Genomic DNA, 14964 nt, shown 5'->3' on the forward strand with positions numbered 1-14964 from the left:
TTTTGATGATATAGGTAATCCAATATGATACACATTGGCAGAAAAACAAAAAATTTTTGGAACACAGGTAATCCACTTCTTCATGCTCTGAATCCTCCTACACTGGTTCAGTCACACTCATGTACTCTTGGTTTGATGTGCTTATGATACTATTTATGCATGCTGCAAAAAAAAAAGATATTTGATTAGAATATATTGGAAAAAAATTAACAAAAAACTGATTGCTGCTTGCAGTCTTGAAACACACTAAAAAACATTTGCCGGACTGTACACTCATAGGAAAAAAACACCACACATACACTTTTTTTTCACAGTGCACAGATCTATTTCCATCTCCTCAGGTTCTTCTCCATTAGTTGGAGAATCAGCCGCTGCAACAGGCACACATGTTGGTGTCGAGTTTTGCTGACTGGTCATTCTGCCTTCGTCATCATCAGTGTCCGCCACTTCGTCATCGATTTCGTCAGGAATATAGTCAGAATCAGAGTCCAAAATTTCGTCACCTGCATTGTCGAACAATTCAACAACAGCATCTTCATCATCAGACCCGGTTTCATGAATCAGTTCGAGTGCTTGAGCCATTCTTATGTTCCGCACGAATCGGTTTTGCCTTGGTGCCGCCATGTTGAAAACCATATGATGTTGTGATTTCGGGTTGTCCGGTTCATGAACAAAGAAAACTACTACAGTTACGGAGGTAGAGTGCTGTATAATTGCCCACTATTCTTTATTTTTGTTATTATTATTATTGCTGTTGTTGTTAATGTTGTCATCATCATCATTATTAGTAGTAGTAGTAGTGTTATTATTATTGTTATCATTATGGTATACAGGTGTGGCAGAAGAAGCAGAAGAGCACCCTGAAGCTGTGTCTGAGGGAACTGCAGTCCATCATTGACGTGCGCGCTGCACAGCGGCAGGAGAGGGAACGCATAGCCATGGACAGGATGAAACACGCCCCCACCACCACACATGACCTCCTTGTTCCTGAGGAGAGAAAGCAGGGTTTGACCCAGGAAGAAGACCTTGAAACGTGTCGCTCTGCGGAGCAGGGAGACAGTGCAGACGATCTGGCTAACGATTTGGCAGAGCGTGTAGAATTCTGGAAACAGTTTGATCAGAAGGTGAACAAAGCAGCTGTGAGCCATGACACACAGAAGGATGGGCAATTAGCAAAAGACCCCAGTGAAGAGGAACAAGTAACTGCTATGGTCAAGGAAAGCAGACCTAAGGAAAACAATGACAGCGCGGTAGAAAGAGAGAATCTGGGTGAAAGATGTGGAGAATTTCATCAAAAGGAAAGTTGTCATTGTGTGAAGGAGGTCAGTGTACCAGCTTCAAACGACACTGGTTTTGTTTGTGTCAGTGACCAGGCATTTGATAGAGATTTAACTGTCCACGATCAGACACTGCTAATCAGTGAGAACAAACAGTGTTCAAACCACTCTCAAAACACGCCTCTATCCAACCCACCTAAAACAACACAGGATACACAAAATCAACACTCACACAATCTTCCCTCAGACGTCAGTCCAGTAGAGCAACATTACAGTGATTTCTATGGTGATGACATTGACAATGATGCCATCAACAGTGACACAGACAAAGGTGGAGATGATGATGATACCCCAGTGGGCAATGAAAGAAAATTCTGCATCCAAAAACCATCAGAGCGCATTACTTCAGACAGGAAAACAGAGGCAGACAGGGCAGGGGGGCAAGTGAGGAGTGTGGCAGAGGGTGTGAGGGAGCACCTGTCCCTGCCTGCAGCCCCCTCTCCCTTTGCCTTCAGCATCGCGTCCATGGTCGCCTCCAGGGCGCGCAACCTCGCCCACACGGAGGATACTTTTGGCGATACTTCCTCGGATGATGATGATGAAGATGATGAAAGGGATGAGGGAAGTGCTACTCAGGGGGAGATAGAGGATGGGAGTTGAACTGTGGTGCTCATGGGAGGGTGTGTGTGTGTGTGTGTGTGTGGATTGGAGGGGCGGGGGGTCAGGGCAGAGGGGTATGGTGGTTTTGAACTGGTTTGGAGGAGGATGTTGTGGTCTACAGGTTTGGATATACACCAGTGTGCATGTTGAAATGTTGGTGAACTGGTGTGCATGTATGTTGTCATACCATCTGGAGATGAATTGTTGAATGATAATGATATTATTATTGCTGTTGAAACACTTTACATAATGATTATTCAAGTACAAAATGACAGAAAGCTGTCATATCAAGATCATAGACTGGATGATTTAACATGGAAAAGGTTGCACAGTATTCTAAATTGACAGAAATTAATGAGTGTACAGCATTGGCTCAGTGGATAAAGACCCAGCTTTGTGAAAAATACTCGGTGCTTTTATCTTGTTGCTGCATTATTGAAGTACATCATCACTGGGAACAGTAACTTCAGTTTTATGTGAAGAAAACTGTTGGGCTAGTAACACAATACAATACAATACAATACAATACAATACAACACATGAACACACATGCGATCATCAGTCTCCAAAGTTTCCCACAAGCATTGACTGTAAGCAACCAATTTTATTTCCTGATTATTTATTATTAAAAAAAAAAAAAAAAAGCCAAACATTTACAAGCATATGTATTTTACGTAAGCTGGGAATTGATTTCAAGTCACACATAATTATACGTTTAATTATGATAATGATAAAAGTACATGTTTGCATTTGCAATTGTAGATACTGAAACTTTCAGTCTGTCAGGTGATACTTTTTTCTCACATTTGGATAGGGTCATCTTTTCTTCTTCTTCTGAGTTTGTGGGCTGCAACTCCCATGTTCACTTGTATGTACACGAGTGGGCTTTTACATGTATGACCATTTTTACCCTGCCATGTAGGCAGCCATACTCTGTTTTCAGGGGGGGGGGGGGGGTCATCCTTTAATTATTAACCTTTTCACTGCCAGGCAAATAACATTAAGTGAAATTGATTTGCCAGTTCTTCACCCCCACCCTCCCACCCCCCCAAATGGGTATATATATATTTTTTCAATTCTTTGAACTTTGTTACTGGAGAGAGACCCATAAAAGTATATATTTTCTAAAAGGCAAATGAATATATAAAAAAAAAACCCATGATATTTTCCAGTTTTGTATATTTTCAATGATATGCAATTGTTTTGAATTCAGTGTTTTGTTTATTGTCACATTTTTAACTTATCCATTGCAAACATTAGTCAGGTAATTTACACAGTAATATACTATTTTCTGGACAAATGTATAATACCTGTACACACAAATTATACTAGAACAACCATAATAAAAAAGACATATACATAATTTATTGGGACTACTCTAAGTGATGACATGGATGTGAGGCCAAGCCCCCTCAGCCTCCACCCCCCTCTTCTTCCCCCTGTCAGACTTGTAATCTTTATCCAGTTCTCCTTAGTCTCAGTGCAAAGAATGTCAATCACAGTGCTATAATTTGGTCGTGTTACTGTCATCTGGTCTCTGTTTGTCTGATCTTGGCCAGTCTCTTCATTGCTCCCTTTATTTTCTATCGAACCGTCTGATAAAAGTTCATCACTGCCTTCTTCTTTGAGTTGACGCTTCAATTCTTTCTGAGCATGAGCTAAAGAAAGCAATTTTGGTTGTTTTAGTTCACATCAGTCGCATAGCTTGAGCTGGGTGTTGCCGTTTTGCTGATTGTGTGATGAGCCAGGCTTAACATTGCGGCAGTAGCCCTACCAAATCACTCAAATAAAGGACTGCCTCATAATAAAGACGTAAATGGGGTTTCTGTCTATCAACAGAATCTAGAAAGATTCCCAAGCTAAAGCTACCAGAGCTTTTGTCAATGAACTCAATGCAAACCAGGGAAAATTAATAATATTTTGCTAATGAGTTGTCATTGTGGCAGCGAAGCGTACACAGTTGCGCCAATGGGTTATATCGACATATAGGCAGCCTAAGGGTTTAAGGCTGAATTATCGAGCAACTCTCACATATTTCTAAAATCATGGTCAGTGTTCATGTAATAATCAGTTGTCCAGTGCACTCATCATGTGTTCTGTTCAGTTTTCATGAGCTTGATCACAATGCTGAAGTCCAAGTGATGTTTGCATGGCTGCAGAAATTCATTTCAGTGTGAATACAAGTGATACAAACCATCTGTTTTGAGCTATGACAGAGCTTCTGGTAAGTTAAAATTCATGGCAGGACTCTTTTCCCATAATTCTAGGGGGTCCCATACTTCAGGGATCGCGCTAGACTTTTTCAAAACGCGTGCAGCTTACGCAAAGTCGGCAAAAAAAACACGTAAGTTAGAGTCAGAATTGTGTCAGACCTATGACACTAAATCAAAGGTTTACTCACCTATTTTCGCCACTCACGTCGGCGCTGAAATTCACTGCAAGCCCTGACAATCATATTGAGTCGATTCCGTGACTGAGATACAATGGAAAACAAAAAAACGCTAGGGCCTAGGCTAGCCGATTAACGTTCAGCAGTCAAACAAGGCTTAACTTTCCTGCTACAGGGCCACACCCTGTAATGACGCCACTCTGTTCCAAACCTCATCAGCTAAGCAGTGTTGTGTGCACGCGTACTCTGTTAATTGGCTGTAGCTGTTAAGAGTCACGTAGGCATCTCGCAGTGCTCCGCATGCACAGACACTTTGTCTTGTACCGTCTGATTCAGTATCGCAAACCTAGCTGCCAAGTCAGTCCTAAAGTTGCATTGATACGGCTTGGAGTAAAAGTTGTTTTGCATAAGTGTTACGCGTGAGCGCTGTGAAAATGCGTCAGCGAAAATCAAAATGCGTCAAATACGCGAAAAACATGCATTAACGCGATCCCTGATACTTCCTTCCGAGAGTCACTGTAATGCTGCACATTCTGTTGAAATATTTATTGCTGAACACATCCAAAGGCTTGCAGATACCTTAAGTCATAATCATCCAGATTTCTTGGCCCAGGAGGGAAACAATTCCACTTCTTAACAGATGATCCATGTGTCAGACAAGCTCCTAATCCCATACACAGTTTTCACTCTTTTTGCACATACATGTGAATGTTACGGTTCAATGCTCAGCTAATAAAAGTAATATCAGAGATTGACATAAGCTTACAGTTGGGCAGACAGCACAGTTAGAGCTGTATGATCAAGGGTTTCTCCACTGCAATGGGAATTCATTTGCACCTTTTTTTTTTGTTTTTGTTTTTGTGATGGACCATGACTCTCATACCAGGATGCAAGATTGCACTGGCTATCAGCGTTGCAGCCTTGAGGGCTAGATAGCCTTTGGGAACCATCCCAACGCTGACTGTCCTAAAACCCTCATTGCCGAGAGAGTGGGGATGTACCTTGGGCAAGACATTCCACCATGATCAAATTCTAGCCCAGATGATCGGGAAAGCATTTGCTGCCTCTGCTGTCCTCATGGTCTTAGTTGCGCACAACTGACTATCATTCATATATGTGGAGTGATGGCCTAGAGGTAACGCGTCCGCCTAGGAAGCGAGAAAATCTGAGTGCGTTTGTTCAATTCATGGCTCAGCGCTGATATTTTCTCCCCCTTCACTAGACCTTGAGTGGTGGTCTGGACACTAGTCATCCGGATAAGACGATAAACCGAGGTCCCATGTGCAGCATGCACTTAGCGCACATAAAAGAACAAAAGGGTTGTCCCTGGCAAAATTCTGTAGAAAAATCCACTGATAGGAAAAACAAAAACATGCACACAGGAAAAAATACAAAAAAATGGGTGGCGCTCTCAATGTAGCGACGTGCTCTCTGGGGAGAGCAGCCTGAATTTCACACAGAGAAGTCTGGACAAAAAAGAGAAATACAAATATGTTCCAGAAATTTATAGAACATCTCAGAGAGCCCTCTTGACAAACATGCAGTACATCCATTCTGTTTTCAAAGTGTCAGAACTGCATATTGAGAGTTACGGAAAGCTCTTCTAGGAATGAACAAACTGATTAAAAACAGGAACAGAATTTAGGTCAGGGAGTAGCATTTCAGCTCCTGCACACACTTGGCTAGAACTTCCAGCCATGTTTGATACTGATGTGGGGATACAGATTTTTTTGGTTCATTGTCTTTCTCTAGTTTCAGCATCAGAGACGAGATATTTTCTAGCTGCAGCATTGAAAAGATCAAAACTTTTGTGGAGACACTGTAAAAACCAAGAATTATATTTCTCAGTTAATTTTATAAGAGAATTAGTAATAGAATCATCCATAAGACATAGTTGTGTTGTACTGCCGTTATGCGCCACAGGGGCTCAGTAAATCCATCTTCGGCATTGTTTTTTTTTGTCGGAGTTTCCCTCTCGTGTGTAATCTGCCAGCCAAGACTGAAGAGCTTCACCTGCCCTTGTTTTTCCTCAGGGTTGACTCCTGTAGCCTTTCCTTTAAGAAGGTATAGTGGCAAGGCAGCGGAGGTTTGGAATCAGGGTTTTCCTTCCCCTAGATGGACTGCCTCCCAAGATTGACGAGCACCATCTACCCGAAGCGACTGGCTTTAAGGCACCAGTTACTTACCTTCGTCCCTTCTTGTCAGTGGAAACGGCTCCACTGCGTGAAGGCCAAAAGCTGGGCTTTGGCTGACAGAGGCTATTTCAAACGCAAGCCTTGGGAGCATTTTATAGAGCAGTGAGAGTTTATCCTCACTGCTCACTCCCAGCATATCAGCCTTAGGGAAAAAGTAACTTTATCCCCCTATTGATGTAAAATACAAAGTAATTTTTCCATTTTTCAGTTTTTGTATTGAAATGAATTACGATTCCTTTATGAAAGTAAAAAAGCAACAATACTATATAGCATACCTCCACTAAATTAAAAGCAACATGATGCCTTCTTCAGCAGCAACGATAAAGAACAATAAACGAACATAAATATATACAGTTAAAATAGTCAAATACATGTTGTGTACAAAGATAATATCAGTGTTATTTGTGTTCTTCTAAATGTTGGTTTTGTTATTTTAACTTTTCTTTGCAAGCCTTTTTTTTCATATGTGATCATTCTTGAAAAATCAAACAAAAACATTTTGTTCCCATTTACATTAAGTAGTAGACTATCAAAACTACATTTTAAGAAAGTTTGGGTGTTTCACATGTTCATGTTATTGTGTGGGTTTGGAAACAACCAGAACCTTCAAAACAATGTTTGAAATTATGATCATTAGACAGGTCTTTGGGTTTCAGTATTAACACAAACCCAGACAATGTTAATCAGCTGATGCCACAGCCTGTCACAAGGAAAAACACTCCAGACAGTTATGATTGAAAGAAAAGCTTTCCTACATCAGTACATGTTTTCAGAACTGGTATACATCATAAATGGACACTGGTTACATATCAACATTATATTACATCATACACACATACTTTTTTTTATACAAAGAAAATCAGGCCGCAAAAAAGAAGAAAAATCAGCGTCCCTCCCGAAATTAACCACATGTAAGATGGTCATTTGGGGTCACCACCAACCCCCTGGTAAAAATGGAGGCATGTTTGATTATGTTTTTTTCACTCAAAGGGAAATGAAATCCCAACAAAAACAAGTGAAGAGCTACTGAACAAGAGAAAGTTGTATGTCTTAAACTATGCACACATTACTGTGTTTGAAGTGACTCATCCTGAAAGAATGCTACTCTGATATGAAACAGCCGTCACATTTATGCTGATTGTGGCTAAAGCCTAACTGATAACATTGATCTGTATTTTCAAACCACTTTGAGTGTAAAGACAAAGTGAGTTTGTATAAGATCTTTGTTCATTGTTAGAATACGTCTGTATCGTTCAAATATGTCTTGGGGTTAGATTTATAGTTCTCAATGTGCTTGTATTAGCATGTGTGTGTGCACATATGCTTTGTTAATTATCAGAAAATGTCTTAAGTATTAGATTAAAAGTGCTTGTGTGAGCGTGTGTGCACATGCTTGTGAGTGTATATGGAGGGTTGGGGGCTTGATGTTATATATGTTTTTTAATAAAGTTTTCCACACATTTATCTATTATTTCCAGTTATTTATTGATTTCAAAGAAGATGGGTCTATTTGCAAGTATAAAATTGTTCCCTCTTGTTTAATCCCTTACTTGAGAAACTGTGGCAGTTTATCCTGTGTCAGGGTACATCTTGGTTTACTTTTGGGGTATTATATTCTTCCTGTAGAATTTTTGTCTCTGTGGAATATAACCTGTTAGTTCTAGGACTCACTGTTAAACTACGTTTACACGGGATGCAACTAACTTGCAACCAATTTGCGACTAACTCTTTGAAACCGGTGGAGACTGGTGGAGACTGGTTGCCCCCGGTTGTGGCCCGTCGCTGCCGGTCTCAGAAACCAATGGATTTTCCCGATTTTTGGTTGCATGTTTGGTTGCAAGGCTCATTTTATTTCCACTCCAAGACCGATAATTTTTTGAGGGCCTTGCAACTAAACTGCGAAAAAACGGTCGCCGCCGGTTGCCACAGCTTGCCGCTCGTCTCAGCCAGTTTCCAACAGGAAATTGATGACGCAAGCGGCACGCGTGTCACGGATTTTTCTGTCTGGTTTGGCAGACGCTCGCAGCGTGGTTTCTCGTGTGTGTTGCCTAGTTAGTTGCATGTTAGTCGCCGCCGGTTGCATCCTGCGGAGACCGTCCAGTCGCATGTACCAGCCTTGCAACCAAAATTTGAATTTGGTTGCAAGTTAGTTGCATCCCGTGTAAACGTAGCATTACCACTAAGCGTGTTCTCAGTGTGGTGTCCTGGTTTGGCCCCGTTCTGACGACCAGTTTCACTGATTGAGACTGATTCAGAATTCATCGTTTACACTCTGAACATTCAGTGGAATGAAACTATTTCTGGGTGTGGGGAGGGGTGAATTGGTGAATAGTACTGATGCTTGGAAGTCTTATGATCTGGCATCAAGGTCAAGGTTATAAAAAAAAGAAGATTTTTAAAGAAATGGTTTGTGTGTGTATGTGGTTTTTTGTTGTTGTTGCTGTTGTTGTTTTCTTTTTTTTCTTTCTTTTTTTTTTTTTTATATATATTTAGACATAATTAATTTGCAAGAAATGGCTCTCTGGAAGCAGATTAGTTGTCCTTCCAATTTGAGTTTGGGTCATGACTATTGCATAATGGATGCCTGTTTGAATTTTTATGGTGTATGTGGGTATCTTGATTTAAACAGTCAAAAGATTTCAGTTGTTCCACAGTTTTTGATTTACTTTTAATTCAGTCTGATCATTTGTTAGTTGATCGCAATTCAAATCACTTGTGATCACTTGCATTTTGATAACATTTGATCACATGTCAGGAAAGTCTTTGATTAATTTAGTTTATTGTTGTTTATGAGAAACAAGCGCAAATTGTTAAAAAAAATATTTCTTTAATTTACTTATCTTTAACTGAAACAAAGTAACTAAAAAACAAACTTACACAAAAGGATAGATCAAATCTGACCAGCTGTTTCCAGTATGTATTACATTATATGTCATTTGGTCCAAGTCACATCAGATTGGTATCAAAAGATGGACATGTATGCAAAAATAAATAGGATACAGTCAAGAGTCATTAAAGTGGTCCAGTCAAAAACACAAACAAAACAAAAAATAACATCACTAACTATTGTGTAGCACTCACTCAGTGTCTGGGATAACAAAAACTGGGTGGATTCAAGTCTTCTGTAAATGTCCAGCTTTGTAAAAATATCACATCAAATTCTATCATTTCTAACATGCAGTGATGATTTGACATGCGATAGTTTAGCTTCAAACTTGATCATTACCAATAAAGACTGCATGATGTCAGATCTGAAGATATTCTATATATTCTATTCTGTATACAGTTTTATACAAGCTTTAAACTGTTTTACCCATAGCTTACTGGATGTGACCAGACCTCAGATAACATCTTTTCTGTTTCCATTGTCCTGTTCAGCATTCAGTTTCTTTGATTCTGTTTAGCCCTGCTGCAATCCCAGGTAAGTTGAAGTGCTTCCAATTTTTAGCAGCTTCAGGAAGTACCATTGTGTTAAAAGTGCAGTTATTATAGGTTGAGGTGCTATCTCGCATTTCAGTGGTTTGAGTTGAACTGGCTGCATTATGTTGACATTTTCTCATTCTCCGTCGGTAACAGCAGAATCCTACACCACAACTGGTGATGACAGCGATGATGGTGGATGAAAGAGAAGAAACAAGAGTGATCACCAGGCTGAAAAGAAAAGTAAATTCAAGCTGATATTAATGATAGTTCGAAACAAGTGATGCTGGTCTGTGGGCATCATGAATGCTGGCAAATGTGCGCACACATATATACACACAGACACAGACAGACAAACACACACACACACATACATGCATGCGCATGCACACACACACACATACACACAGCTTCACATTATGACTGAAATCAATACACAACACTCACCAATATATGCACACTGACCTGTGCAGTTTGCATGCATGTTTGCACACACACACACACACACACACAGAGGTAAATGGGTAATAGCGGGTGATTTCAATGCACACACTCCATTCTGGGGAAAGGACCGTAAGACTGTGACAAGCAATCGGTTAACAGAAAATATCTCATGAATGATGGTAGTGTTACTAGAATTCCTGACGTCTAAACACAGACCAACACCAATTGACCTGACACTAATATCCCCAGAGCTAGTCCATCATGTATCTGGGAAACACATAAAGACACTTTGGGAAGCGACCATGTGCCTATCATCATTACAATAGCTGATGATGATAACCAGCCTGATAATAACGTCGACATAATTCCAGAATAGAACTATAAAAATGCAAATTGGGATTTATTCCAAAATATTATTTCCTCTCACGATTTTGAAAAAACTTGAGAATGAGAGTGTAGATGTAATGTGTTCAAATTTTACAGAAGCTGTGTTATCAGCAGCTGATATGTCGATCCCAAAAGTAAAGGCTGTGAAGTCAGGTGACTGTTCAGGCAATGTCCGGTGGAATGATGCATGTGAAATGGCAGTTAATTACAAGAAAGAAACATTTAAGAACTACCTCGCGGACAGTGAGCCCCCAAACCACAAAGAAATGAAGAAAGCAAACACTCAAAATAATATCACTGTAACCCAAGCTAAAAAAGATCATTGGTCATCATTTTGTTCACAAGAAATTTCAGATCATACTTTAATAAAGTTTGGACAAAAATGAAAGAAATGACAAATGGAATAAAGTTACCAAGTTGCCCAATATCAAATGACTCACAAAACAAGTTTCTATCAGATCAGGAAAAAGCAGAAATCTTTGTTGTAATGTTTGCGAAAAATAGCAAATATGAAGGCTTATCAGCTGCGTGTAAAACACAGAGACAGAGAAGAAAATAGTGCTTTATACAGTGATCCCATTCCGCAGAATGACTTCCACACACATGTGCGCGCATCCAAATATTTTCTGGGGACAAGCAACTCACAGCACTCCTTTCTCTAATCTTTTGAAAAAATAAGTAAGAACCCTGCAGTCCTGCATGGAATGAAATTCTTCTTTGTAACCTGATTATCCATTTTAGATTTAAAACAGTGCATTATGTTATGATCAGAAAATAGAGATTCTTACTTGTTTTCGTCACCAGTGCTTCCTGATCCATCTGTTGAAAAATATACAAACATAATAACAGAAATGAGTCATCTGTCAATATTCACTTTTTATGAGTAGACATAGTGAAATAATCATAACTTCTTTTTTTGATTGCAAGAATGTGTGAGTTTGCTTGCATGTGCTTTTTGCACTGAATTGGAAAAGATTTATTGACTTCACGTTACTGATAAACTGCTCACAGACATGTTGGCACACACACACACACACACACACACACACACACACAGGTATGGGCACACACAGATTCTCTTTTAAAAGTTTGTTGTTGCTTTTTTTAAAAGGCTGCTTTAATCTTTTGCCCTGTTTATCACTTTATCACATAACAGTGCTTTTTTCTGAATATGTGAAGATTGAAAAACAGTGCATGTTGACATGCAGATATATGAATGAATCACATGTCTGTGTCAGTAGTTGATAATTATATTATTTTTAAATGTCATAATTTGTAGTGATGAGTATCAAAGTGATACACACTTGAGTGCATGTACAAAATGAATACAAACACTTGGTGTGGACACACATAATTATACATAATTATACAGATATGCATGCGCACACACACACACACACACACACACACACACACACACACACACACACCACACAGGTATGGGCACACACATATTCTCTTTTAAAAGTTTGTTGTTGCTTTTTTTAAAAGGCTGCTTTAATCTTTTGCCCTGTTTATCACTTTATCACATAACAGTGCTTTTTTCTGAATATGTGAAGATTGAAAAACAGTGCATGTTGACATGCAGATATATGAATGAATCACATGTCTGTGTCAGTAGTTGATAATTATATTATTTTTAAATGTCATAATTTGTAGTGATGAGTATCAAAGTGATACACACTTGAGTGCACGTACAAAATGAATACAAACACTTGGTGTGGACACACATAATTATACATAATTATACAGATATGCATGCGCGCGCGCACACACACACACACACACACACATGCACAAGCATATGTACACAAACATATGAGCACAACGCAGATGCATGTGCTCATGAAACAACAATGAGCCCCTGAAAGGGAGAAAACTTACTATCAGAGGCTTCTTTGTTTTCTTTGTCCTGGTCAAATATCAACGATCCCTCATTGTTTAGTGGGTGGGTGGTTTTTTCAGGTTCCTCATCTGGTGTCCGGCTGGAAGATGTCCTGTCTGCATCAGCATTTGGGGTGACAGAACTTGATATGGCATCATCAGTGTGTGGGGTGGTAGAGCTTGACATAGCATCATCAGTGTGTGGGGTGACAGAACTTGACATGGCATCATCAGTGTGTGGGGTGGTAGAACTTGACATGGCATCATCAGTGTGTGGGGTGACAGAACTTGACATGGCATCATCAGTGTGTGTGGTGGTAGAACTTGGCATAGCATCATCAGTGTGTGGGGTGACAGAACTTGACATGGCATCATCAGTGTGTGGGGTGACAGAACTTGACATGGCATCATCAGTGTGTGGGGTGGTAGAACTTGACATGACATCATCAATGTGTGGGGTGACAGAACTTGACATAGCATCATCAGTGTGTGGGGTGACAGAACTTGACATGGCATCATCAGTGTGTGGGATGACAGAACTTGACATGACATCATCAGTGTGTGGGGTGACAGAACTTGACATGGCATCATCAGTGTGTGGGGTGATAGAACTTGACATGACATCATCAGTGTGTGGGGTGGTAGAATTCTCCATCCTCACTGTAACACCTGAAACAGAAAAAGTTGTCATGAAATCATCTCTTTGAGTTTTGTATCATGTCATCAGGTTTGTTTGTTATTTTGTATGAACATACATAAAACAGTTTACATAGCAGTTTGAGATAAGTAACAGACTCATTGAGTTCAAAGCATCAAGTCGTACAAACAGCTAAACAACTATTAGATTTATGTTTGACAAAAAAAAAAGAACATGTTACTTCCCAGATCTTTGTGAGATGAAAGTATGAAAACAAACAAAAAAACACAACCACCTTGATATCAACACTCAGAGATCCCAAATAGCACTTCAAGTGGAAAGATGTTAAACTGAATACAACTCAGAGGCCCTTTGAGGCACTAGTGACCAGAACAATCCATGTGGTCTCAACAAAATAGTCTTGTGTATTATATTGTTTCACACATGCTGTCAACAGCATTGTTGAAAACATCAATGATGGGCCTCGGAGAGTTAAATATATACAGACTTGAGAGTCATATTTCAGAAGATGATAAAAGGGGTAAAAAAAGAAAAAGTATTTAGAGGTATGAAAATTGAATAGCAGCAGCATTTCTAATTAAGCAAACTGATCTGCATTGATTTTATATTATAGCGTCCATTCATTTGGTTCGAAAAATTGTTTTCAATTAATTAAACATCAACAGCGAAGGGCTAAAATTTTCCGTAGACCGAAGAGTGGTGCTTACGCCAATTCTTTGTCACAATACAGAGTTGGAACCGAACGGTGAAGCTGGCCACAACACTGACTTCATCCCAGAGCCAAGCAAGACTTATCTCCCTTCCCTAACATGAACTTCATATCGTGCATCTCATCGGGGGGGGGGTGTTGTCGTTTTTTGTTGTTTGTTTTTGTTTGTTTGTTTCTAACAAAAACATTAGCTGTTGTTTGTTTTCAACTAAAAAAAAAAAAAAAAAAATCACTGTGATTAGTATTCTGTTCTCAGATTCCATCACTTGATAGATCAGAGAGAGAGAGAGAGATGGATACCTGTTGGTAAAGTTGCAGCTTGAGCAGCAGCAATGACCACAAGAAGAAGAGCCAAGAACGGCCACTGTTTGTTGGCATCCATTATCGTCCTTCCTTGAGAGGCGGCACCTGAGGAGGAAAGGTCAATATATTTCAGTCGTGCCAACATTCTGAAACGCAGTGAGTCAACTTTGTGACAAAAATTCGTAGAAGTATTTAACTACAATGTGTGCTTTCCTACAATTGAGGCACTTGCTTGAGTGTAGTAAGATAAATTTACTTCTTTTTTTCTTCCACCCCCCGAACCCCCTCTCATCTTCATTTTTTGTGAACATCTGTTTGCATAAATCTAGCATGAAATGGTGAGACAGGTAATAGGGGGATCCACTGAATGTGGAGTGTGGGGAGTATAGGTGTATGTGTGTGTGCGTGTGTGTAAGAGAGGGGGGGGGGGGGGCAACGGATGAAGGATTGAGAAGCATGAGAGAGAGATGGAACATAGGGTTAAGGGATGAGAAGTGTAAGCACGTACACTTCTCTGTGAAACACTTATTGATGATGATGATGATAAATGTGTTTGTTTTTATCTTTTGCTTAAATGTTTCAATTATTCTTTATGAATAAGCAAAACAACAACAACAAACTGTCTTATGGATTTGAAG

General features: G+C 39.7%; 2 protein-coding genes across 4 annotated transcripts in view; one reads left to right on the top strand and one right to left on the bottom strand.

Moving 5' to 3' along the window:
* Positions 1-8913, top strand: part of LOC143299366 (vezatin-like) — a 25801-nt gene extending 16888 nt beyond the window's left edge. For both annotated transcript variants that reach the window (XM_076612512.1, XM_076612513.1), the window contains exon 13: positions 834-8913. In XM_076612512.1, the coding sequence (XP_076468627.1) occupies positions 834-1937 (1104 nt within the window). In that variant the 3' untranslated portion in view covers positions 1938-8913. The remainder of the gene's footprint in view (positions 1-833) is intronic.
* On the bottom strand, positions 5646-14465 carry LOC143299367 (uncharacterized). 2 transcript variants are annotated; one of them, XR_013057520.1, is made up of 4 exons: positions 14324-14456; positions 12657-13325; positions 11561-11591; positions 5646-10172 (listed from the first exon to the last, which is right to left on the bottom strand). XR_013057520.1 is itself a non-coding variant. In XM_076612514.1 (4 exons), the coding sequence occupies exons 1-4, from the start codon at positions 14403-14405 to the stop codon at positions 9896-9898; spliced, it is 507 nt and encodes a 168-aa protein (XP_076468629.1). In that variant the 5' UTR covers positions 14406-14465; the 3' UTR covers positions 5646-9895. The 2 variants fall into 2 exon arrangements, 1 of the variants encoding a protein (XP_076468629.1); XM_076612514.1 differs by having other exon boundaries at positions 12657-12773; positions 14324-14465.
* Between the last annotated feature and the right edge of the window lie 499 nt (positions 14466-14964).

Source organism: Babylonia areolata, chromosome 25 (assembly GCF_041734735.1).
Source record: "Babylonia areolata isolate BAREFJ2019XMU chromosome 25, ASM4173473v1, whole genome shotgun sequence".
Taxonomy (NCBI): domain Eukaryota; kingdom Metazoa; phylum Mollusca; class Gastropoda; order Neogastropoda; family Buccinidae; genus Babylonia; species Babylonia areolata.